The 24,865-nt window shown below is 32.5% G+C and overlaps 5 protein-coding genes and 1 non-coding gene across 7 annotated transcripts; 3 read left to right on the top strand and 3 right to left on the bottom strand.

Annotated features, from left to right (window-relative positions):
• Positions 1-163: 163 nt before the first annotated feature.
• TRNAM-CAU lies at positions 164-235 on the bottom strand. The gene has a single exon. It is a non-coding gene; the product is annotated as a tRNA-Met (tRNA).
• A 1,667-nt stretch (positions 236-1,902) lies between these two features.
• LOC123883891 (FRIGIDA-like protein 3) lies at positions 1,903-5,580 on the top strand. Of its 2 annotated transcripts, none has more exons than XM_045932846.1 (4): positions 1,903-2,102; positions 3,418-4,495; positions 4,595-4,767; positions 4,909-5,580. In XM_045932846.1, the coding sequence occupies exons 2-4, from the start codon at positions 3,442-3,444 to the stop codon at positions 5,329-5,331; spliced, it is 1,650 nt and encodes a 549-aa protein (XP_045788802.1). In that variant the 5' UTR covers positions 1,903-2,102; positions 3,418-3,441; the 3' UTR covers positions 5,332-5,580. The 2 variants fall into 2 exon arrangements, with proteins under 2 accessions (XP_045788802.1, XP_045788803.1); XM_045932847.1 differs by having other exon boundaries at positions 3,432-4,495.
• Positions 5,581-6,953: 1,373 nt separating this feature from the next.
• On the top strand, positions 6,954-11,128 carry LOC123883892 (ubiquitin-like-conjugating enzyme ATG10). The gene is made up of 7 exons (XM_045932848.1): positions 6,954-7,079; positions 9,165-9,342; positions 9,436-9,486; positions 9,719-9,806; positions 9,927-10,019; positions 10,490-10,587; positions 10,667-11,128. The coding sequence occupies exons 2-7, from the start codon at positions 9,169-9,171 to the stop codon at positions 10,874-10,876; spliced, it is 714 nt and encodes a 237-aa protein (XP_045788804.1). The 5' UTR covers positions 6,954-7,079; positions 9,165-9,168; the 3' UTR covers positions 10,877-11,128.
• Positions 11,129-11,766: 638 nt separating this feature from the next.
• On the bottom strand, positions 11,767-16,403 carry LOC123883893 (hemolysin A-like). Its single transcript, XM_045932849.1, has 9 exons — positions 16,007-16,403; positions 15,648-15,735; positions 14,638-14,717; positions 14,272-14,374; positions 14,012-14,168; positions 13,110-13,238; positions 12,933-13,019; positions 12,640-12,684; positions 11,767-12,271 (listed from the first exon to the last, which is right to left on the bottom strand). The coding sequence occupies exons 1-9, from the start codon at positions 16,107-16,109 to the stop codon at positions 12,098-12,100; spliced, it is 966 nt and encodes a 321-aa protein (XP_045788805.1). The 5' UTR covers positions 16,110-16,403; the 3' UTR covers positions 11,767-12,097.
• A 361-nt stretch (positions 16,404-16,764) lies between these two features.
• On the top strand, positions 16,765-20,859 carry LOC123883894 (uncharacterized hydrolase YNR064C-like). Its single transcript, XM_045932850.1, has 13 exons — positions 16,765-17,108; positions 17,182-17,239; positions 17,498-17,553; positions 17,965-18,065; positions 18,233-18,302; positions 18,419-18,488; positions 18,608-18,664; positions 18,908-18,975; positions 19,070-19,150; positions 19,338-19,415; positions 19,661-19,816; positions 20,057-20,209; positions 20,330-20,859. The coding sequence occupies exons 1-13, from the start codon at positions 16,962-16,964 to the stop codon at positions 20,405-20,407; spliced, it is 1,173 nt and encodes a 390-aa protein (XP_045788806.1). The 5' UTR covers positions 16,765-16,961; the 3' UTR covers positions 20,408-20,859.
• Positions 20,526-24,276, bottom strand: LOC123883895 (probable polygalacturonase At3g15720). Its single transcript, XM_045932851.1, has 9 exons — positions 24,133-24,276; positions 23,712-23,843; positions 22,587-22,751; positions 22,283-22,490; positions 21,919-22,000; positions 21,128-21,236; positions 20,879-20,980; positions 20,695-20,779; positions 20,526-20,634 (listed from the first exon to the last, which is right to left on the bottom strand). Exons 1-9 carry the CDS (start codon positions 24,274-24,276, stop codon positions 20,555-20,557), a joined length of 1,107 nt encoding a protein of 368 aa, XP_045788807.1. The 3' UTR covers positions 20,526-20,554.
• Between the last annotated feature and the right edge of the window lie 589 nt (positions 24,277-24,865).

Below are 24,865 nucleotides of genomic sequence, written 5' to 3' on the forward strand. Positions count from 1 at the left end.
TGATTGGGTTAGGTAAGTGGGTCTTAATTAGTTAATCTCTCAATCATTTTAAGAGAGTGGTTTGGTACATAACTCGGAAACAAAGTTTCTGTGTGAGCAGAATGCAAGCTTGAGATGGTGTTTTTTAGGTATTTTTTGAAAAATAAAAAATAAAAGCCAAATTTATCAGAGCCTGGTTTCGATCCAGGGACCTGTGGGTTATGGGCCCACCACGCTTCCGCTGCGCCACTCTGATGCTTTTGATTATATTTATTGGGTTGAAGATTTAAATCGATAATTAAAGTAAAAATAGCATGCTAAGGTAACGCAAACGGCCTAATCATTAACTAAATTTTTTTCTTAAAAAAAAATATAAATCTAACTATAGCTATTTTGAAGTTTAGTACTCCCTCCGTCCGCAAAAAAAATCACTTTTTCATGTCCCAAATTATAAGCAAAAAAAACTAACTTTTATCATTTTCAAGATAAACTTTTACTTAATTTACTCTCTTTCTTCTTTTCCCCATAATCAATAACCAATAAAAACTGTTTTTACATCTTCCCATGAAACTTATTTCAACAAACACACAAAAAGTCAACTTTGAAATTATCTTATTTTACTTTTCTTAATAAGTGTGAAATTTTTTTTTTGCCTATATTATGGGACGGAGTAGTAATTAGTATACTCTTGAGGCCGCTATGTTATTTTAGGATTTTTAAATAACCATCAAAATATTATAATTCAATCTCCTAACCCCTTAATGATTTATAATTGGGTCTTTTAATTAAAAAAAAATCAGCTGAGTCTTAAATTTGAAATTATGACCTTGAATTTAGAATCTAATTTTTTTTACCAAGCTTAACTCATTTCATTTATCAATATAATTTTAATATAGTATATAACCAAGTTTTGGTGACTAACAAATGACAATAATGCTCTTACTAACAACTAACAAGTGAGCAACATTATTGGCTTGTGTTCATTGAAATTTATCCTAAAGTTTGATAATAACAAATTATTATTAACAATTGTAGAAAAAAAACAAATTATTATTAACAACAAAGAAGCTTTTACAAATATGTAAAATAACAAAAAGTTCGGTACCAATATTAACTTTATCGGTAATATATCAACCACAAACTTGCAATCTATTCTTATGACAACACTGGATAACCCAAATTTCTTTGCCAAAAAATAGCCGTTTTTAAACCTCACACTTCTACTTCATCTGGAAGAAGACTCCACTATCTCTATATCGTTCGAGCTCAGATAAAAAGTGAATTTTATTTCATCACGAAATGCGTAATTTAGAAGAAAAAAAAAAGTACCTTTTTGTTAATTTTATCTTTCTTAATTTTTTTAATAAAAAATTATTTATATGTTAATTATTATGATAATTTTTTTACATCTTATAAAAACTTGAACGTTGAACCTCCATTCCATTTAAACCATTAATTCAACTAATTCAATCAGATGAACTATCTATCCCACCTCAACTTTCTTACCTCTTTTAACTCAAATTAGTTGAGTTATTATTACTCCAAGAAGAATTATGTGAGGCAACGTAACAAGTCCCAAGAAGAATGTCTTTGTTTCTTAATTTTGTGAGTCAAAGACACTCTGTCTCTGTAGTCTGTAGCAGTTGGTACTGATACTATACTGCTGCTGTCTGTAAACGGTGAAGACCAAAACGGAAACGGGTCTTCAAAAAACAATTTCTTTATTTCTTTTAAGAGTCATGGTAACTGGTGTCTTCGAGACACTGTTTAAGGAAAAAAAAAAGAAAATTTTAAATAGAAAACATCATTTTTTAAACTTTTAAAGAGTTGACTGCACAAATTCTAATACCAAATTACTATTTTTGCTTGTCTCAGGACACTGTTTAGCAATTTTTCTTCTTTTTAAAAAAGAAACAAGTGTGTAATGTAACAGAGTCAGCTTTTGATATTAATTAATCAAACACCACACACATTCTCTCTCTTCCTTTTCTTCATCTTCTTCTTCAACCTTCTCTCTCAATCTCTGATGTGAGAGTTGCACTGAGGTTATGGATTGAGAATTCTCTCTTTCTCCATCTCTCTATCCCTCTCTGTTTTATAGTACTTTCTTTTGGATCAATCAGGTAATTCTTTTTTTTCTCTTTTTATTTTTTATTTTTTCCAATTTTTGTTTTATTTTTTCTGTTATTTTGTTTTCTTGCTGTCGGTTTAGATCGGCTTTGTTTGCTTCTGGAGACAATTTCTGTTTTCAATGTTTCTTGTCTGATTTTTTTTTCCACACATTACTCCAAATCTACTCTTCTAATTACACTGCATAGTTTTTATTTTATTTTAAATTTTAATTTAATTGTTTTTTTTTTTGTTGTTGTTAATTTTATGGAAATTAACTACTCTGTGATTTTTTAGTTTTCAGTTGTTTATTATTGTTGTTTTTATTTTCACTTGCATTTAATTGATGATGACTGATGAGTAGAAATATTGTGCCTATTTTGCCCCTTTTCCTTTTTAGGTTTTGGATCTAGATATCTTCTTTGGTAAATATTTTAGCAATTTAGTCATGATTTGAAATATGATGCTTTTTTTAGCTACTAGACAACTTAGTCAAAAAAAAAAAACTTGGACAACTTATAAAGAAGTAAATGCTTGAAGATTTGGTGAAGAGTTGATTAAATATGATGTAGTAAATAGTAAAGCTGGTTGAACCATTGAGATTATGTCTTAATAATTCAGCTGATGTTCCACAAATTCAAGCTAACTTTATTAGAGGCTATCGTGTTTGTGTTCGTGCCATACATTTTTTGTTGCTAAACATGTAAACGCGTAGTGCTAGTAACACTCTTTTCAACACTCAGTACTCAGTCTCTACTTGAGTGAAACTCATGTAGGTCTCGCCACTTTATGTGGGACCTATTTCAAAAGTGAGGGACCCACATTGATTTCGACCAATTAGAGAGTGAGTGTTAGAGAGAGTGTTGAAAAGAGTGTTCGTACTTAGTAGTACTTCTCATATCTAAACAAACTTTATTATTGTTTTTGGTGCATTAGTGTTTGATATTTCCTTAATTAGTAACTCACCTTTGTTAAAAGAGACACAGAGGATGTGTGATGTGTATAATTTGAGAAATGGACAGACAAATATTTATGTCATTTGAAGTTTTTGCTGAAAGAACACTTGCTAACTGAGTAATTGAGAATGCCATTGAGAGATGAAGAAACATGTCTTAATTTTATGATATAATAGTGTGACAGAACACTATAATAACTCTGTAAAGAAACATAGTTCTTAACTACAAAGTAGGATTTTATCGGGATCTAACTTAAGTGGTTGGTGTGCAGTGTTGTGAGTGTTTGTAATTGCTGATAAGTGTGTTGTGTGTACTATTAAGTATTAACCGTAGTATGCTTTCGTAAGCTGATATTAAGTATTTGTTTCACCAGTTTATCTTTTTCAGCTTCTTGACAATGGAAGAAAAAGATTCAGTGGCTACACTGATGGATTCGACAACTTCTAAGATACAACAACTGCAGAAGGCATTTGCTGAACTTGAAAGTTATCGAGCTGTTACTCTTAACATGAAATGGAAAGAACTGGAGGAACATTTTCACGGGCTCGAGAAATCCTTGAAGAGGCGCTTTCATGAGTTAGAAGATCAAGAAAAAGTGTTCGAAAACAAGACAATGAAAGCTCGTGAAATGTTGAAGAAGCAGGAAGCGGCTGTTTTTGCCAAGGAACAAGCTACATTGCAAAGGCTTCAAGAGAAAAGAGATGCTGCTACATTTGCCATTATAAATGCTCGAGAAAAGCACAGGAAGGTTTCACAAAAAGATTTAGCCATTGTCTCTAATGGGGGTCAAGGTACATCATGTATGGAGGAGAAACCAATGGATGCTGTTTCTAATGTGACGGAAGGTCACATAGAAGATGTGAAACTTTCTTTTGAAAATGGAAATGGAAATGTGGACTTGGTCTCTTATCCGGAGTTGCTAAAACTTTGTCAGGAGATGGATACTGCTGGACTGCACAAATTCATATCGGACAACCGTAAGAACCTTGCTGCTATAAGGGAGGAAATACCACATGCATTAAGAGCTTCTCCTAATGCGGCCTGTTTAGTCTTAGATTCCTTGGAAGGATTTTACTGCATGGAAGTGTCAAGTCATGATATTAAGAAGGATGCTAACTTATTAGGTCTTCGCCGGACCTGTATCATGCTGATGGAATGTCTGAGTGATTTCCTGAGCAATTCAGCCCGTGTTTCTAATTTAGTTTCGAAAGATATCAAGGAACGGGCAAAGGCAGTTGCTGAAGAATGGAAACCTAAATTGGATGCTCTTGACATGGATGCCAGTAACGGGAATTCCTTGGAGGCTCATGCGTTTTTGCAACTTCTAGCCAGTTTTGATATAGCGTCTGGTTTTGATGAGGAGGAGTTATCCAGGCTAATTCCAATGGTGTCTCGGCGTCGCCAAACTGCTGATTTATGCTGTAGCCTTGGATTATCAGAGAAGATGCCTGGTATCTATTTGTTCATTTATAATCTTCCGTTTCAATCTTAACCTTATAAGAATTATATCAGATTTTGGGCAATATTGATTTATTGTCTTCTCTCGGCAGGTGTAATTGAGGTTTTGGTGAACAGTGGGAGGCAAATTGACGCAGTTAACTTGGCTTTTGCATTTGATCTAACGAAACAGTTTTCTCCTGTTACCTTGCTGAAGTCTTATTTGAAGGATGCTAGAAATTCTTGCTCACCTGGCAAAAGTGGTAACTCATCCCCCACTGCACAGGTTCATTATTGAGTCTGTTATATTAAGTAATTATTCTTGATTCTCGATAACCTTCAGTTAAATTTATCCGTGATTGGTTTATTTTTGGTAATCCATTATTTATCCGTGTTTTTTAATATTCCTAGTGATTTCTTGTATCAGATTGAAGTTAATGAACGAGAGTTGATTGCTCATAAAGCTGTAATCAAGTGCATCGAAGAACACAAACTTGATGAGCAGTATCCTCTAGATCCTCTCCTGAAACGAGTTGTTCAACTTGAGAAGGCCAAAGCTGACAAAAAGAGGGAAGCCGAAGCGACAAAGCCTCAACCGAAGAGACCTCGAGCTAATAATATGGGATACGGTCCCCGTGTCACTAACATTCCTTCTGACAAAACTTCTTATCCTAGAGTTGCTGACAGGTACCCACAAACGCAATATGTGTATGACCGACCTTACATGTACCCTGCACCAACCGACAATCACTGTCCTCCCGTCCTCGGCAATGCACATTATAACTTCTCTCATAATCATGGCAACTACTTTGGAAACGGCTATCAGTACCAAGCTACATATCTTCACTAGTTAACCGAGATATGAGCAGAAACTTATGATCCTTTTGTTTAATATATCTAGTCTTAACCTTTTAAGATGGTGAATGTTGTACTTTTTCAATGTAGTGTTTAAGAATCACTAAAAGGAGTAAAATGTCATGTTATTAATATCTTACCTTTTGTACTAGAAGATATTCTGATCCTCTAATGTATGAATTCTGTTCTTGTTTTGTACAAACTTAATCCTGTTGTTGCCTTTGTAGTATGTTTGCTTGTCATACATCTGAGAATGTCTTTTTATTTATTTCTGAGTAAAATAGTGTTTACCCACTCCCACCGCAATATTAGCGAATTTCAGCTTACCTCATGTAATGTCAAGATTTCGTCTTTTAACCCTCATTGAATATCCCTATGTGGTGTGGGTATGAAGGATTATCATGTGATGTTTTTCCCTATTTGGAAACAAGGCTATGTCTCTAGCTTCCATCAAAGTTGTGAAAGGTTTCAATCACTAATCGTTAGGAACCTTTCACAACTTCGAACTGTTTGGGTACAATGTCGCTAAAAGATTCAACTAACTCAAGAACTACGAAGAATTCTTGATAATCAATATGATGTAAACTCTACCAAATTGGAAACATCACAAATCTCAAATCTTTCCTTTTTGATTAGAATGGGAAGTTGCCGCATAGTCATTAATCTATTGGCAAGAGCATATCACAGGTTCGGATTCGGAGGTTCCTTCTCTAACCTTTATTTTATAAACATGTTAAATCTAAATTGTCACATATAGCATTTACATTTCATTGTTTTACTTCTCAATAGATTTTACAACTAGTGAATATTGATTGAAACTGTTAATGCACGTTGTTCCTTTTCTCTCAATATTAGTAGCAACTCAAAGGCGCCGAGTGTTACTATATTTTATATTTAGGAGTAAGTCATTTATCTGCTAGCATAAACTTTGAGAGACTATGTTACCAAGATATTGCGCATAACTCTTGCAAACAACAGGCATGCATCGAGTAGTCTCGTTGGGGGTTCAAAAATTGACAGTACTTGCAGTAGTGGCCAGTGGCCACGATAAGAGTAGCTCGATCTCAAGGGGGATTACAGTTAGCAGTGTTACCTAAAGGCAAGATAGCTGGGGTCACTCGTGTTCGCTGAACTCTGAGTTCTCTCAGAATCACATTGCATACGGAGTAGTGAAGATGGTTACGGTGCATCATTACGCATCATCATCGTTGCGTTGTAATGCTTCCGTGCGTGCTTATCACCGGTGTGATATGTTTATGCATCTATCTTCTTAATGTCTTGTCTCTCATATAGTTTGAACTTGATTTTTCTCTCATGAATTTTGTCATTTTGTCACATAAGTCTATTTTAATTTTTTTTGTTTGATTTTTTTTTTTTTGAAAAATAGCCTTAAAATATTCTCATTAATTGTCAATTTAAAACCAGTTTATACTACCATTATACATATTATATTTTCTATACATATCTTATAAAATTGCGTAAAAAAAGAATACATATCTTATAAAAATAAAATAAAAATACATATCCTAATTTCTCCAACAAAAATTATTGGGGGTATATATAACAATTTTCTAATTTCTTCTATGACAAATAAAAAGCCCAAGGCCCAATAAGATACATTACCAAGCCCTAATATTCCAAACCCTAATTCCAATTTCACCATTCCTTCAGCCGAATCACCAACTCGAACGCGTGCTATAAAAGCAGAGCAGTGGAGTTCAGAAATTTCATTCACCACTTAGGGTTCGTTTTTCTCTATTCCTCTCTTTAATTTTTTTCTTAATTTAATTTTAGGGTTCATTGATTATTTTTGCTTTTCAATTTCAATGCTTGTTCTACACAATTGAAACTGTTTTTAAATCTTGAATATGATTTTGTTTTTGTTGTATTGAAAAACCAGACATAGTCAGGTATCTACCATGTTTATGTTGGTAGAAACCGTTACATGGCTGGTAAATGAAACTGAGAGAGTTTGTTTCAGATGAATTTGGGGTTTCCCATGTTTTCTGATTCATCTTTTTCAATAAGTGTTCATCGTTGCCCAATAATATTCTTTATTATTATTTGAGCTACATCTGGACCCTACATTACCCTCAATAATATAGTACTTTTATTATTATTATTATTATTATTATTATTATTATTATTATTATTATTATTATTATTTGTTTTCAATTTTGAATCTTTGAAATCCCACTTGGGTTGGTCCGGTGGTGTCTGCTTGAGATGTGGGAGTGTGCTCCTCTTTAAGGTCTTAGGTTTGATTCGATTTGGTGTCAATTTAGGTGGGTTAATTTAGGTTCTTCAAAAAAAAAAATTGAATCTTTGATTTTTTTTTTATTATATTTCAAAATTCATAACCCTAATATGCATTCTTGAAATCTTTGAAATCTAAGTAGACAGATTGAGGAGAGGGATATAGATACTAATATTGATAAAGTGAATACCTATTGGGTCAATTCAGTCCTAAACAAATTTGTGAGTTTTCAAAATGGTTATTCACTCTATGTATAAAAACCCTACCTACAATAATTTGATGTTATGGTAATGGAATACTCCCAAAATTTTCATGATATTTGTATGGATCAGAAGGACATTTAAAATGGTATAAAAAACTTTGAAAATATCTCTTGAAATTGGATTGATATTTTGCAATTTCAATGATTTTTGTTATATGATAAAAGAATAAGCCATCAATTTGGTCCATAAACTAATGACCTCTCTTCAAAATATACTAAATAGTCCCTAAACTATTATTAATACTTCAATTTAGTCCCTCAGTTCTTTTAAAAACATGAGAGAAAATGATAGTTGAGGTACCAAATTGATGAATTATTAATAGTTTTGGGACCATTAAGTATATTTTTATAGTTTAGTGACCAAAATCGAGAGAGGTTGATAGTTAAGGACTAAATTGAAGGTTTATTCTATTGATAATTTACGGAACTAAGTTGGTAATACCCTGCAATATTAAGGAGTTATTACTCAAAAATGATAGTGCATGGTTTATATAGTTTGTAAATCAAGAATCCACCTTTATTTTCACAGCAAAGTTTTTGAGACCTCAGTCTTATCCTTTGGACAAAAAAAAAATGAAAATAAAAACTAATTCTAAGTTTGGAATTTGAATATGATAAGTAATTAGATAAACAAACGTATAAAAAAAAGAAAGAAAGAATAATATGTATTGAATATTGAAGCCAAGTTATTGAGCTGAACGAGTTGATTAGACCGAACTTTGGATTAATAAACCGCTTTTCACAGCCATAGGAAATTAAAAAAAAGTATTGAATGTTCATTGTATGTTTTGGTTGGTAGTGAGATTTTGAAGAGGTTTCAAAGCGTAATTTTTTCCACAATCATGACACCTTACTAAGATCGTGACATTATCATTAATGCAAACATTTGTAGTATACTACTACTTCCGTCCCTAATTATAAGATCCTATTTGACCATTGCATGTACGACAATGCACAATTTTGATCTCTAATATATTTAATTGTCTATTAGTAAAAATTATAAAAATTTAATATTTTGAAAATACTCATCAAAACGAATTGAACAAGATTTTATATGCTAATATTTACATTTATATATTATTAAAAAAATATGGTCAAAACAAGATAAATGAATAGTACATTTTTGTCAAACAGAGTCTTATAATAAGGGACTGAGGTAGTATTAGGCTCTGTTTGGTAGGAGAGAAAAATAAAAATGCAGAAACCAATCCTTTTAGTATTGGAGGATACATCTGTTCCATTTTTATTTTGAAGTATTTGAACTTCATAGTTTTGATCATAAAAAATGAAATGGACCTCTTTTTTGTAGGGGTATGGACCTCAAAGAAGCTGTTAAGGACAAAATCCCATGGGATGGAAATCTCTCTTTAAATGAATTTTCCCTTTCTGCTTCTACATTTTCTGATAAGTGGAAAATGTTCAATCATTCATTTCCTCCATGGCTGTGGAACCCTTGTCCAAAACACCATTTGAATTCTTCTCATAAGGTAGCTCCTTTATCATGAGATTCCCAAATCCACTGCATTTTTCTACCCTTAGCACATGTCCTGAATTTATACGTGTCTTCGTGTCTATGTCAGGTGGAAGGATACTTATCACTTGAGAATGTGTGTCTTGTCAAGTCATGCGAGGTTTGTCAATTGTCACCAATTTAATGTAAAACTAATTTTTATTGACGGACATGTTTGGAATCACGATAAGTTTGACGAAATCATAGTGTCACTGGTTTAATTGATGCTTCAAAAGTTCAGCTCTTCTCAAAATTACGGTGGCACACTTTGATTCTGTCAAACTCATTTTCAATCCAAACATGCATGAAGTGAAGTTTATGTTGGCTATATTGAATTGTAACTGTCATTACAGGAAGAAAAGAACCACAGAAGTCTGTCATGGAAAGAAGAGAGCAACATCTCACAGGCAGAAGAGCCCTTTGATCATGCAACTTTAGTTTGTATGGCCTAATTGGTATTCCTAGACTAATTTAGTTTTAATCCGTAGCATAAATTTGGATTATCTAGAGTACTCTTCCTTACTTAATGACTTACATAATGTATTTCTTCCTTTCTACTAGGTCCAGAGTTTGAAGCAAACCACTATGATTTTCACATTGTCTACAGTCCATCATATAGAGTTCCGGTGTTGTATTTCCGTTCATACTATAGTGGTATGTTCACTTTTCTATCTGTGGAGTTTCTGTGTGATAATATCTTAATCGTTATGTAAATATATAAAAGAACGCGCTTCATTGTATATGAGATGTTAGCTTAATGTTATGAGTTTGACCGGATAACTTCAAGAGACGGAATTCAAATCCTCTCGGTGGCGGTTTAGAAAAGTATGTTTTTGTCAAAACAATCAAGTTTGAAAACCAAGACCACATTATAGTTGTTTAATTAACTAGGTTGCTTGAAATGATCCTCCAATACAATTTACCATTTATGCTATTGAATGTGGATACTATAAGTGCTGGCTATTGGTATTGAATTTCTTGAATAATGAAGATTTAATACTTAGCTTTAAAATATTCTGTTCATATCTAATGGCTATGAAAAAGAATTAGTTTCTTGCTTGAATATCATATCATATAAATGAAAATGATGTTCACTATGTTTGATAGAGTATTTGATTATGTAGATGGACAGCCTTTGCCGCTCAGTGAAATCGAAAAGGATCTTCCTGGTCATTCTGCAGAGTTGCTACTAGAATCAAAATGGACATTTATAACTCAAGAGGTAAACAACTTGCTTCAATCTTTTTCCTTTTCTATATATTCAATATTCAATTAAATGGTTTCAATTTTATAACTTGCAGGAACATCCATATTTGAATAGACCATGGTACAAGTTACATCCATGTGGGACAAGGGACTGGATGAAACTGCTTTTAAGCGATACATATACATCTTCGAATAAAAACTTTATCGAACAATATCTGGTGTCTTGGTTTTCGGTTGTTGGTCAAGTGGTAGGCCTTAAAATCTCTTTGGAAATGTTGAATATTGAAGAAAAAAAAGTTGTTTGAAACTACAGCATCCGACATTTTCGAATAGTTATAAGATTCACTATTTGGCTAACAACTGGAAACTGGTATATACCATATATTACTAAAATGATGTAATTGGGAAAAAATTTGTGGAGAAGTTTAGATTTTTAGTAGATGGGGAATATTTTCTCCTTATTTTCTTCTTTCTTCTTCGAAATCATCTTTCCTACTATGTTTTGAATACATGAAATACTGTTGTCTACTACCTGTATAGAACTAAATGGAATTTAATACTGTTGTCTGCTACCTGTATAGAATTAAATGACTTTTAACTATAATCCATTAGTAATTAGAATCTGTTGCGCTTGTGTGATCGAACATTACAAGCCATTTTCTATGAACTATTGTGACTTTAATGAGAACACTGAATGGTGCATCGCATGAAAATGGCTTTCGAGGTGGTGTAGGCTGTTGGATCCATGGCATTTCTAAGTTTGTTAGTGCTTATGGCACCTTTGTAACGGAGCTTTGGAGAGTTTTGGAGGGTTTGTGTATGGAGCTAGAGGTATGGAAGAAGTAGTCATCGGAGTTGATTCTCTTAATGGTGAGGGTTTTGAAAAGTGATTCTTTTTGAAGTGCCAATTTGATAATATCATGGAGCATATTCCATTGGTGTTAGTTGCTGCTATGGGAGTTCCTACTCTCTGTAATCTGTATTGCTGCAATGCGACTAGGCGTCAACAACAATACAATTTCCAACTCTCAGCAAGGAAAGGTTAATATAGATCACATAATTTACATCTTAGGACATATATTGTAAAAGATCTTTCAAATCCTATTTATAAAGCATAGCACATATACTGTGAAGTATGACCCAAGTTCTCTACAGCTTTTTCTTTGAACATAAAAAGTGAAAAAATAATCAGAGATTTTTAATCCAAACAAGCTAATAGTTCAAATCAAATTCCAAAATTCAACATTCTTAGTGAATAAACAAGACATCAAATAGGAAGAAACAACAATATCCAACTCTATGAAAGCCAAGCACTCATCATCAAGTTTTCAAGATGGTAGTTGAATAAGGAATTTTAATAGATGCAGATTATATTACTCATCACATTTTTTCACTAATGAGTCATTTGTTTAAATGGTACATACAAAATTTCACCACTACCATTCAACGGCACCGACAACTCGCTACTATACATGAATACATCTATCCCACCTGCTTAACCTTTCATTGAAGGTTGAAGAAATGCATCAAGCATGAAATTCTTCTCTAATTTCTTCATGATTTTGAGCACTTTTGTTATGGATTCTGCTAAAGTGAACAAGGAATTCTGTATTACCCTCGGCACCTTTGAGAGGAGACTCAATCCAACCTTTGCTGCAGAAACCAAAACTCTCTACTCCCTTTGTAATCTTCTCAAGTACCTGAATTGCAGAAGAAATCAATCGCAGTTTTACATCATAAAAGTTCTCTAATCAAAGTTCTTTAATCACTTTCTGACAAAAAAAAAGTTTTTCAATCACTTCTTAGGACAATCTAAGAGTCTCTCTTAATAAAATGCCATATGCAAAAACCCTCATACAACATTGTTTCGACTTAATTGCAATTTAGACGGGAAAAAATTGAAGACATGGCGCATAACACTATGTCCCTAATTATAAGCCAATTTTGTAGAGCACAAAATGGTGCTAATAAAAAGGGACGGAGGTAATAATTAGTTTTACTTCTCCAAATTATCTTTTTTAACAAGCTGACAATATTCAAGAAGTTCAGATAGCAAAAAATCACCCACCTCTTGATGGACAACGGGGTCTTTCACTATCCCTCCCTTTCCTACCTGCACAAGCAAGGTAATTCCATTAAATGGGAGCGAAATGGGAGCAAAATGATGATGATTTTAGTAAAAAACATAACCCTGCTTGCAATGAATTATATATTTAAAGCCTTTTAAGTACATTTGTTATCTTTATGTTCACCAACTTCATGTCAATGATATATTGTTGACCAAGTAGTTTAACTGTATATTATTGCTGAAAATATCAAAATAAACAGTAAAAGACCATAATCGGAGTTCATATTCCGTACTTGAGATCTCTGAGCTTCAAATTGTGGTTTAACCAAAGTCACTAAGGCAGCATCTTCCTTCATGACACTTACCACAGCAGGCATGACCTGTTAAAAGAATATAAGAATAGTGGATCAGAAAAGCTATACACACTAACAGCACTACAAGACTATGTTTAACCTGAATTGAGAGCATACCGTAAGAATAGAGATGAATGAAAGGTCTAGTGTCACCAAATCAACCTTTTGGGGGAGTTCTTTGAGGTATCTTAAATTTGTCCGCTCTATAATAGATACACGTTCATCTTTTCGTATTTTTTCTGCTACCTAGTTAAGTTAACAATCGTTAATCATTAATAATAGATAATAACTATGCAACTGCAGATGTGCAATAAAGCAATGCAGTTGGGGAAATGCCATAAGAAAACAATAATAGAGTATAAAATCTTCTAAAACATATGAAACAAAAACAGACTCGTTAAGACTCCAAAGTAATATACTATTATTTCAATGAGTTCACCGAACTAGCAAAAAGTTCACACATTATTTTGAAGACATAACTGTAGAAGTTCAAAAGAGCCTAATACATTAAGGTGTTTGGCTGTCAAAAGTCATAATTTCATCAAATGTATCAATGACTTCTTATAAATTTTAATTTTTTACGAGAGCATTCTAGTTTAGAAAAGAAAACAGGAGGATCCAAAAAACATCCACGGAGAAATTTATGGTTACAAATTCTGGAATTATGATCCATCTTAACTCGTAAGTATTAGAAAGCCATAGCTTAAAGACATAATTATCACTAATCTAAGGAATAGCTAAATAAAACAAAAATTAAAGCACTAAATACATTTAAGCCTCCCAAGGCATAACTGCATATGCAATGCATAAACATTAAAAAACAAGAACCATGTTTGCCAAAACCTAAGAAATAAAACACATATGTATAGGTAATGAGTTGTAGCTTAATTAACGCCAACCAACTGTAAAAGACTTATGTGAGATGATGATGGCCGAGGTTCAATCCTCCACTAAGTCACCTTTGCGCCTCCCTTACCCCTCCAAACTAGCAAAAAATAATGTAATGTTATATAAGTTACCTGTCCATAACCTACATCAACCCCATAAACATGTGATGCACCATACTGAAGTAAACAGTCAGTAAACCCTCCAGTTGATAGCCCAGAATCGAGAGCCACTTTACCAGCCACATCAACACCAAGCTGTTCAATGGCACCTTCTAACTTATGTCCAGCTCTGTGTAGATATAAAAAAAAGCCAAACAACAATGTAGTTTCATCGAAGTTGCTGTTGAGATATTATTTCAAGTAAATAAGTGAATAGAGGTTGATGACTTCACCTACATACATATTTGGGAACTTCAGCAATAATCTCCACTACAGATTTTTCAGACACAGGGGTACCTGCTTTATTAATCACCTTCCCATTCACATATACTTTTCCTGCATTACATACGTTGTTATGTCAATCATACTACGAATATGCATAAGAAGGTTACAAATGATTATGTTATTATTTGCCAACACCAGCTAGCATTGGCTAATTCAGCATCAAAAGTAAACGACAGTGGAATCAGTTCAAGAATTTCAAAACTGTCCGATTTCTTTGTATATCAACAACAGCAATTACCTTAATATAATCCAAGTGAGCTCAGCACAGTATCTATCTACATACTAAATTGGAAATAAAAAGTGAAATTAGTTACCTTGCAAAATCCATGACTGGATGATGGATCTACTGTATTGCTGATATTTTTCAAGGCATGCTTCGTCTAGCCTCTTTTTCCTAAAAGGTGAATGCACAAAAATAAATGAAGCAGTTCAGTGTTATCAGTAATTTTCTTTGATAGAGAGTGACATTGATATAACTAATGACTAGAAGGAACAAAGTGAATGACGGAATAATCCCGATGATTGAATAAGTGAATGATGGAACAACAGTAAGTTTAATAACCAATACAAATCCAAAACCGTTTGCTTCACCAATTAGGTTAAAATACCATGGCATACCATCATGAAATTTTGTTTTTATGAATGTATCAAGAATGGAAACATTACATAAAACTGAGTTGAAGATACTTACTTAGACATGACATGTGAAGAAATAAAATAATGAGTAAACCACCAAATCAGTCACTGACTTTGTAAGACACTCTCAAATAGGTCCCTAACTTTATGCATATTTTAAAAAGATCCCTAACTCTGTCAAATTTTACTCATATTAGTCCTTCAAATAATACGTCAAGGACTAAAATGATAATAAGTGGATAAACTTAGAAAGTGTTATGAATAATTTAGTGCCTTAGAACTTAGTGGATGTCCATCCTTGGTCTTCCATGTTCCTATAACTCCCACTAGTGAATGACTTAATTGTACCTTTGATCATTCACTTGCTCATTTGTATCCCATAAATAGGACTCATATTTTAGTGTAAAGACACACATCTGAAGAGAATAATACAAAACTCTCATTTTCTCTATCTCTATTCTCTAGCTCTAGAAGTTTATTTCTAACAGAGACCAAATTGATAGTAAGTCGAGACTTAATCAATAATAAGTGGTTGCTTATAGGGACCAACTTGGCAGATTAATAGAGTCAGAGACCTTTTTGAAATATTCATAAAGTCAAGAACCTATTTAAGAATGTCATACCGTCAGAGACTAATTTGGTGATTTACTCGAAAAACAAGACAATAGTTAAAGCAATGAAAGCTTACTTCTTGATTGGTATAATCTTTTCTGATTTTGCAGTAGCATAGCTCCTAAAGGAACCTTTAACTGGTATTTGACCACTGACCCATCTCACTAAAATCAAATTCCATGAAAAAAAAAAGGTTTCAGTGCACCACACACAGCACAGTTTCATATTATGAACCATGTACACTTCTCAGGACATGTTTCCCACAACTTGCTTTAAAAACATGAACTTCAAAGTTCCAAATTGAAGTAATAATAATCATAATAATGTTAATGTCAACAACAACTAACATAAAAAATAAAGTGTTAATTTGCCACATAACATTAATATAACAAAATAGAAAATATTTTGCTGCTAAATTGTGAAGAGAGAAAGAACCTGTTCCTGGGAGCTTAAGAGTTCGTAGGAAAGAAAAGAAATTTAAGGTTGTCTCGCTCTGCAAACCTCGTAACTGCTGATGTTTCACAAACTGTAACGCCATTTCTGTTTCTCAACAACAAAACAAAATTCTGTTTTTTCAATGTTGATAGATAGGTTATTAGGGACAAGGTGAAATTTGGGCCTCTAATTTTTAACTAATTGGGCTTTGCTACTCCCATACTCTGATTTTGCTATTTCCACCTCTAAGGGTTTGTTTCCATATTTTTTGGTTTTAATTTTCTAATTTCGCTATTTCCACCTCTAAGGGATTGTTTCCACAAATGCAATATTATGTAAACAATTTTTTGAATTTTATAGTTTTGTTGTTAAAAAGTTTAGCGGTGAAACTCGAGCGCAAAGAAGACAGTGTTACGAATTTGAATATGTACTTCAAGATATGAAATGTCTCTATAGCCTTTTATCATCTTAGCTGAAATTAAAGGACAATAAGTTGAAGTCACTAGGTTTGGTTGATAAGGGGTTTGGATAGCATGCTTAAGTTCTGTATTCGATTCTCAGATGTCATGCTAACTAATGCATCTGAGACACTAGTTAAGGAAATTAAAAGAGGTAAAATTTGTATTGAAAAAAACATTTTCTTTATTTTAAAAATAGACCACACAAGTTTCAAGATCACTTTACTATTTCAAGATCACGTTACTATATTAAGCTCCGGGCGCTAGTTAGCATTTTTAAAAATAGAAGTATTTGTAAATTATTAAGGCTAGAACTTAGTTTAGAGACCAGAGAATCCCTATCCATTCCTATATGGACAAAACATGTTTCTTTTTCTAAGCTGCCATCAAAACTAGTACCAACACTCTTTCTGTTCTGTTAACTGTTAACAGTTATAAGCTACTTTTCCCTCTTCACAGTCCAACCAAAGAAAACCAACCACCACTTCATTCTTGCAATGACCATTCAAGCCTTTCATGCTTCTTCTTCTTGTTACTTAAATTCCCACCTTCATTCTTGTTCCAAAAAGCATTTACCTTCAAGGAAGTATCTGAAGTTGAAGTGTAGTACTTCTTCAAATGGCAACAATGGAAAAAGAGACAAAGTTTGTGTCTTTGTGTTAATGGGTTGTTTTTAATCAGCTTTTTCCTCTTGAAACTTTGTTTCCAATGCTGCAGGATGATTATCTTCTGGATGCTCCTGTTTCTGTTGGTGATGGTTTCTCTTTCAGTGGAGGTAACTAGCAGCAGCTACTCTTTTATTATTTTCTTTTTGTTTAATTCAAAATAAGATTGATGGATTATGTGTGTGTTGGACAACACAATTCGAATCCTAGTCGGAAATTCTTGATCAGACTTTATTTACCTCCCAACTGAACTTTGGATTACTAGGGGCCGTTTCCCCCTACAAATAAGAGGGTTAAGACAAAAAAGTTAAGATCAAAGATTAGGACTTTTCTGTAATTCTGATAAGTTTGTTGGAATCTTCTTACAGGAAAATATTCAGATGGACCAAATCCAAGTGATGAATGGTTTAAGCAAGGGAAAATGGTAATTATTCATGATCACTTTTCATCCATTTCTTAATTGTTGTTAAAAGTTATATTTTTGTCTCAATGCTATGGTTCCTATGGTAAAGGGCCTATTAATCTAGAGTTCGACTCGGAAGTAGGAAAGTAAAGTCTGACCAATGATTGTTCTAGTCAGGACTTGAACACTCGGTGTTCTCTCAAACGATAGTTAAAAGGGGTTTGACTCATATTTAATAGCAATGTGATGCTTTTTTGTATTGAGAAAATTGGTTATCACCTTAGTTATCTAAACAATTTTGCTAGCAATTCAACCTTTCAAGACTTCAATATGTGAAGCTATTCATTTGAACTTCGTTTCATTGAGGTTAGAATGTTTCAATTTTGAACACTATTATATGATTTTTATCCAATAATTTTTTGATGTCATTAGGTTAAAGCCTATTCAACTCCTGGAACTGGTGAAAAGGCGAAAGATCCAATTTTCGGGCTAACAATGGGCACTAGTTCACAAGCTACCGAAGATCGTTTCAGGTCAACTAGATCTATCTTTATATGTCCAATGATTTTCTATTAGCACTTATTATAATGAGCTTTCTAATGAATAGCTTTTCACATAAGTTGAAATCAGCTACATCACTTCAATTTATTCACAAGTTACTAATTGAATCATATTTTCTGAATATGATTTTATACAATAGATGGTTTTGTGTCGAAAAAGGAAATGCTGAAAATCCTTCAGTCATATTAATCCATGGTTTCCCTTCACAGGTCCGTATCTTGATTTGCATTTTTGTTTTACAGAAACTTTGTTTTCGATGAAACCGATTTGATGACAGTATCTTGAGAAATAACAATTTTACTGTCACATTGATGCTACTGTCTAGGCATATTCTTATCGCAAAGTTCTTCCGGTACTCTCCAAGGACTATCATACCATAACATTTGATTGGCTAGGTAATAAGATTACAAAACGTTATAGCGTCGTTAAGTCCATGTAGCCAAATGGATTCATGATTGACATTTCACCAATTTGTTAACCACTTCAGTACTCCATTTTTCTTTTTCTATTTCAGGATTTGGATTTTCTGATAAGCCTCAACCCAAATATGGATTTGACTACACCCTTGACGGTAATTAATTTCTCATCTTTTGGTTCTGTGGCGACAACAATTGATTTTGTAAAATTGATCAGGCATGTGTTTGGAACTTTTGTAAACCATTTTTCGCGTCCTAAGGCATTTTTACCCTGAAAATACATAAGCTACAAAACTAAGCTTCTGCATTACCGTCGTTTTTCAAACGTGCTGCCAAACCAAACGTACTCACGGTACGCTAAGGCTTAAAGTGATTTGAATGTAAAGTAATTTATGCAGAATATGTGTCATCATTGGAGTCACTTATTGATGAACTTGCTGTTACTAAAGTCTCACTTGTTGTCCAGGTAACTTTGACGTAGTCGATAAGAATCATGGATCTACTTGTTAAAATCATCTCTAGATCTTCTTTGACATAGCATTAGTCTTGTTTTTTCACAGGGATATTTTTCACCAGTTGTAGTTAAGTATGCCAGCATTCACCCGGAGAAGATTAACAACTTAATACTCATTAATCCACCTGTACGTTTATTTTTGAGTTATGTTATTTTGACCGATAAATTTGACATCAAATTTTGACATCAGTTTAGATGGTTAGCACAATTTAAATACATGATTACTCAGTTGTTGAATGAATGATCGTTGATTGAACATTCCTGGATACTTCTTAACAATTAATATCTTGAATTTTTGTTTCTTATTAAATAAGTTAACAGCTCAACATGCCAAGCTTCCATCAACATTGTCCATATTCAGCAATTTTCTGCTAGGTGAAATATTTTCACAGGTATATAACAGTCATAAATATTATTCGCGTATATTACTTACCTTTACACATATATGCATAGTCGGACCTAGAAAAACTGAACTATGACTTATAGCATGAACTGAATCATTTCGGTTCAGTTCGTGAACACTTAGTTCTTTTTGGTGTAGTTCGGCACAGTTTTTGAACCGAACAACGAATAGTCCCACTTGGACCCTACAAAATGACTAGGTTCCATATAATGTGATTCTCTTGTGAGTGACTAGGATCCATTAAGGGCCAGTGATAAAGCCCTAACAAGCTGTGGACCCTACAAAATGAAAGAAGAAGATGCAATGGTTTATAGAAGACCTTATCTCACATCTGGCTCTTCAGGCTTTGCATTGAATGCAATTGCCAGGACCATGAAAAAAGACCTCAAGGTGAATATTTAATCTTTATATATCTCAAAATCTATTGAAATCACACCAAAAATTTTCCTAAGATTTTTTTGTGCCTTATGAACTCAAAAGTGACAATTAAGTAATAAACATATACGGGATGGGGTGTTGTAAGTGGCAGAGTAGCCTTGCTATCACGATCCACATATACTCAACACTTGTCTCTTCGATTCGTGCAAAGAAAAGTAAACTAACATTCAAAAAATGATATTTATTTTTCAGAGGTATGTGGAGGATATGCAGAGAATACTAAATGACAAAAGTTGGAACGTTGGAACCACGATATGTTGGGGCCAGAGAGATCGATGGTTGAGTTATGATGGAGTGGAAGATTTCTGCAAAGGTTCAAATCATAAACTTATTGAAGTTCCAAGGGTAATTACTTAAGATTCATATTCTCATTGTTCTCAATATTTTGTTAACTTTAAAATTGAGGTACTATGGTTGTAATCTTCTTCACAAAGAGGGATACAATAAACTTCTTGATCTTTGTAGGCTGGACATCATGCACAGGAAGATTGCGGCGAAGAGCTTGGACAACTTATTTATGGAATAATAAGGAAAAAGAACTAAACATGAAGACATCATATAAATTTGTATCGACAAATGTGTGATCGCGAAAATGCATATATATATTTAAACAATAATTTTGGATTTAGAAGATAAAACATCATTTAAGTATATAGTTTTATTTCTCTCCACATAATAGAAGATAAAACATCATTTAAGGCAAGAAACACTTGGAATAGTATTTCTAGCTGATCCATGAGCATTTATACAAAAAGATGAAGTCTTCTTTCCTGGTTGAGCGGAGACAATGTTATTTTGATCAAATAGAAGGCCAAAACAACCAGCAGGACTACATTTTAAAGCAATAGCTACATCGCTAGCAGAAGTTCCGGTAAATCCTCGATATGTCACATCACTTACAGACACATCTGTTTCCTAATAATTTCAAAAAAAAAAAAATGTATTTAACTATAATACATTAATTGTTGAAATGATATGATAAAAATGAATAATAATGTAGAGTGGAATATGTACCTTGGGTACAATATGGTAATTTTGATCTATAATTATTGGGTTCAAAACATTAACAAGAATGATTTGTTCAAATGTAATTTGTTTTGCATAACCTGATCCACCCTGCAAAATTTTAGACAATGAAGATGTACGTTGTGATATTGTGCTTTTAGTTAATTCACAAGTACAAAAAAAAAAAAAAAAAAAAAATCAATTTTGTAAAAAGTAAGGATTAAAATTGAATATGGATAAAATTTTAACCATACTCACTGAAAATGTCTTGATTCTTGCTCCATTTGTAGTCCCAATAAAAGTACAATTTCGTACATAAATATTAGAAACTTGATCATTAGCTCCATTTCGACCGAGGCTACCAACACTGATCAATTCATAAAGAACATATTTGTATGTGAAAAATATAAATACATATGTACAAAAACATATATAATATTTAAAATTTTGGCACCCAAAAGTTAGTTTGAAGTTTTCAAGAACTCAAACATTAACTACTATATAGCCACGGTTAAACAGTGGCAAATTCATATCTTTCCTCACAATCTAAATAACCGTGGCTAATAGACCGTGGTTAATTTTTTGTAGTGCTAATATATCATAGTACTATGATAAAACTACTACATTTTAACATTAAATATGTTAGTTGTCTAAACTTTATACAATGATTGCGATCTCTTGAGTACATATAGGGTTTGTTTGGTGCGCAGGATATGATAATGACAAAATATGATATAAAGTAGGATAAGAATATGATAAGATATAAGCAGGATAACAGTTATCCTAGATTATCCTATCATATGTTTGGTGTACACAGGATAACAAACATGATAACTATCATATCATGTTTTTAATACATAGTATCTCATAATAATATGATAAAATATATAACATACTTAAATGATAAAATTACCCTTATACAAACACGTGTGCAAGCGCATACAAGCGCACAAACATATATTGTAAAATTCTTTGCTCTCATATTTATTAAGCCATATTAGAAATAGTATAAATATGAAATTTAACTATATATATAAATATTTTTAAACCTTATCCCATGTCCTGGTCCACAAGTAACCCGAGTTGCATTGACAAAAAAGGAACCACCGTTGAGAGCAATACAATCATCACCTGTTCAAAAGAAAAAAAACAAAATTCAAATTGAATTTAATTTGCACAAAAAAAGGTTTATTATTTGTAAGGATGATGATCATTGCTCTAATAAAAATAAAAATAAAAATAAATCTTTCAATTGTTTTACATTTGCTTATACTAATATTTATAGCCATAATTTATTTTTTAAAATTTTACACAACAATTTATGTTTAACTCTTGTTTATAAGATGATGTAATCTTCGTTTTCTAAGACATGCTAAAAATTTATAATATCATAATAATATAAATTTTAATTACCAGATTTTATATAGGAATCTTCTATCAAGATATTGCTCGAATGAGCAATGTCAAATCCATCAGTGTTGGGGCTAGTAACAGGAGAATTAATGGCTATATAAGAAAATGTTGCATCCTGACACATAGTAATGGATATATGAGATCTTGGGCTATTCCTGATCCTTAATTTTCTAACATTGAGACTCTTGCAGGAATGAAAAAATAACATCTGTACCATAAAAAAAAAATTGTCACAATGTATTCATCTTCATCTTCTTATTATCAAATTAATTGTGACAGAGAAAAAAGTGAATAGTAATGATACCATAGGTCGATTACAAGTTGGGCATTGCCACCAAGTAGGACCTTGTCCATGGAGTATTCCTTGGTTATTACCATCAATTGTCAGTCCATTTACATATTCCACGCTAATCCAAATTAACCCACCTTTCCACGCTGCTTTGGGAGGTGCAATTATTTCCCCTTCAAGCTACATTTATAATTAATTAATATATACTTTTTGTCTATCAACACAAAATAAATTGGTACTTTGTTTCTCGAGTAAACTGCTAAATACCTCTCGAAGTTTGGAAATAGTTAAATACCTCTTTGAAATTATAAAAATTCAATCAAATTACACTCTGACGTGGACTCTGACTAGTAGTGTCAGGGGCAATTTGATTGACTTTATAATTTCAGGGAAAATTTGCCTATTTTCAAATTTCATGGGGTATTTGACGAATTTTAAAATTTCGAGAAGTATTTGATAGTTTACTCTTGTTTCTCGGAAGCAAGTAATAGGTAGTGTGAAAAAATATATGGATGACTCGAATAAAAACACTTTGCTATTGTGAAAAACGAGAACAAATATTTGAGACCATTATATTCAAACTAATTAATATAACTTATACTCTTGTTATTTTTCATCAAATGAATGCACACTAATATGCAATCATCTCTTCCATCTCACAAAGTATTCCTGCCATGGGAAAGACGGATTGGTATGCAATAGAAATCAAGAGCCTTTCGGTGACATTGAATCAGAAGAATTCTTACTTGAACACAAACTCGAGAAAAAATTATTTAGGCACACACAAATGAGTAAAAAAATTTAAAGGAAAAAGACTAAATGATGTGATAATTTTAATTTTTGTTTAACTTTTTTACATTTATGAGTGTGTATCTAAATGATATTTTCTTGGGTTTGTGTCCAAGTTAGAATTCCTCCATTGAATTATTGATATGTAGGTGATCATGTAGCTAGGTTGAAAGGAGGAAGAAAAGCGTTCGTAATGCATATTTTTTACCGATATTATAATTAAACCAGATTCTTAAATCTTAATTAGTTTGAATCTAACGGTTGCAAATGCTTCTTAAATCTCATCATTATCACAATAACAAAATGTTTTCATTGGAGTCTGCCTTTAACTAAGAAAAATAAATTATATACCTGAATGAGAATTTTGGCAGTGCAAGGACCGTTAAAATTTAATTTCGTCACCATGAATGATTTTCCAGCTGGAATTACTAGTGTTGACATTCCAACTGCTTTACACGCACGACGCCATGCACTAAGAAACGCCTACAATAACGTATACGTAAAATTAAAATTATCATAAAAAGTCGATCCCCGCAACTACGATCGGGAGGGGACTGCAACTACTTGATACCAGAACTGACATCCGAACCAGATTCAACTGGTGGTGGAAAACAAAAAAAAAAAAATTATCGTAAAAAGTCGCTCAATTATTCATAATCTTTGAAAATCTTAAGCTTCTCATAAAGATATATAAATTAAAAATAAATAATATAAGAGAAAAAGTTATCATGAAAATATATATTAATTAAAATTATAAAGAAAAATCACATACTTGTGAATCATCAGATTTGGCATCGCCACGCGCACCATATTGGAGAACATTGAAAATATTATTTTTGGTTTCAACATTCAACCCCGTACATAGACAAGGCGAAATAAAACCAAAAATCAAAACAAAAATAATAAACCCTTGCATGTTGATAGAAAAAAAAAAAAAAAGGAAGATTAAGAACTATATATTATGATGTATTTGTGAAGACAGTAAAGTAGTGGTCGTTAAATAGAAAAATACAGGGATTTGTATCTAAAAAAAAAAAAGAAATTATAGGGACAATACTCTCTCCGTTGTTAGAAGAAGAAGAGTGTACTCCTATGTTAAGTTTATTTGAAAAGAAAAAGTAAATGGTGGGTTAAATAAGGGTGGAATTGGAAAAAATAATTAACTACCTTGATTAAAGAGTTTTATGCTAAAACGACACCTAAAAAGAAACAGAGAAATTATTTTATTAGAAAATTATAAGGGGTTAGAAAAGAAAATTAACGGTCTTTTTTCTCCCTAACCACCTTAATTATGATTTTTTTTTTGTTAAATAACCTAGTGGCTAGAAAATTCACCTTAAAAGTGAATAAGTGGAGTGTTCGAAGCTAAAACCTCAATTCCTATATAGTGCAATATTTCCATCGACTGAACTAAGCTCACGAGGACTATCATCTTTAATTTCTAGTAAGTTTTCTAAAGTATCCCAATAATTTAGGTTATTTGAATCGGAAGCGTGATTTAATTT

This window comes from Trifolium pratense, linkage group LG5, assembly GCF_020283565.1.
Source record: "Trifolium pratense cultivar HEN17-A07 linkage group LG5, ARS_RC_1.1, whole genome shotgun sequence".
Lineage (NCBI taxonomy): Eukaryota > Viridiplantae > Streptophyta > Magnoliopsida > Fabales > Fabaceae > Trifolium > Trifolium pratense.

Coding starts and splice junctions, on each gene's coding strand:
- LOC123883891 (XM_045932846.1), top strand. CDS start 3,442: ATGGAAGAAAAAGATTCAGTGGCTACACTGATGGATTCGACAACTTCT. Junction 4,496..4,594: donor ATTATCAGAGAAGATGCCTG/GTATCTATTTGT, acceptor TTCTCTCGGCAG/GTGTAATTGAGGTTTTGGTG. Junction 4,768..4,908: donor ACTCATCCCCCACTGCACAG/GTTCATTATTGA, acceptor TTCTTGTATCAG/ATTGAAGTTAATGAACGAGA.
- LOC123883892 (XM_045932848.1), top strand. CDS start 9,169: ATGGACCTCAAAGAAGCTGTTAAGGACAAAATCCCATGGGATGGAAAT. Junction 9,343..9,435: donor ATTTGAATTCTTCTCATAAG/GTAGCTCCTTTA, acceptor TGTCTATGTCAG/GTGGAAGGATACTTATCACT. Junction 9,487..9,718: donor GTCTTGTCAAGTCATGCGAG/GTTTGTCAATTG, acceptor CTGTCATTACAG/GAAGAAAAGAACCACAGAAG.
- LOC123883893 (XM_045932849.1), bottom strand. CDS start 16,109: ATGGCGTTACAGTTTGTGAAACATCAGCAGTTACGAGGTTTGCAGAGC. Junction 14,375..14,637: donor CCAGTCATGGATTTTGCAAG/GTAACTAATTTC, acceptor TATGTAATGCAG/GAAAAGTATATGTGAATGGG. Junction 12,272..12,639: donor ACCCCGTTGTCCATCAAGAG/GTGGGTGATTTT, acceptor TCTGCAATTCAG/GTACTTGAGAAGATTACAAA.
- LOC123883894 (XM_045932850.1), top strand. CDS start 16,962: ATGACCATTCAAGCCTTTCATGCTTCTTCTTCTTGTTACTTAAATTCC. Junction 17,554..17,964: donor GGTTTAAGCAAGGGAAAATG/GTAATTATTCAT, acceptor TGATGTCATTAG/GTTAAAGCCTATTCAACTCC. Junction 20,210..20,329: donor AACTTATTGAAGTTCCAAGG/GTAATTACTTAA, acceptor TGATCTTTGTAG/GCTGGACATCATGCACAGGA.
- LOC123883895 (XM_045932851.1), bottom strand. CDS start 24,276: ATGCAAGGGTTTATTATTTTTGTTTTGATTTTTGGTTTTATTTCGCCT. Junction 22,491..22,586: donor CAACTTGTAATCGACCTATG/GTATCATTACTA, acceptor TTTATGGTACAG/ATGTTATTTTTTCATTCCTG. Junction 20,780..20,878: donor ATTACCATATTGTACCCAAG/GTACATATTCCA, acceptor TGAAATTATTAG/GAAACAGATGTGTCTGTAAG.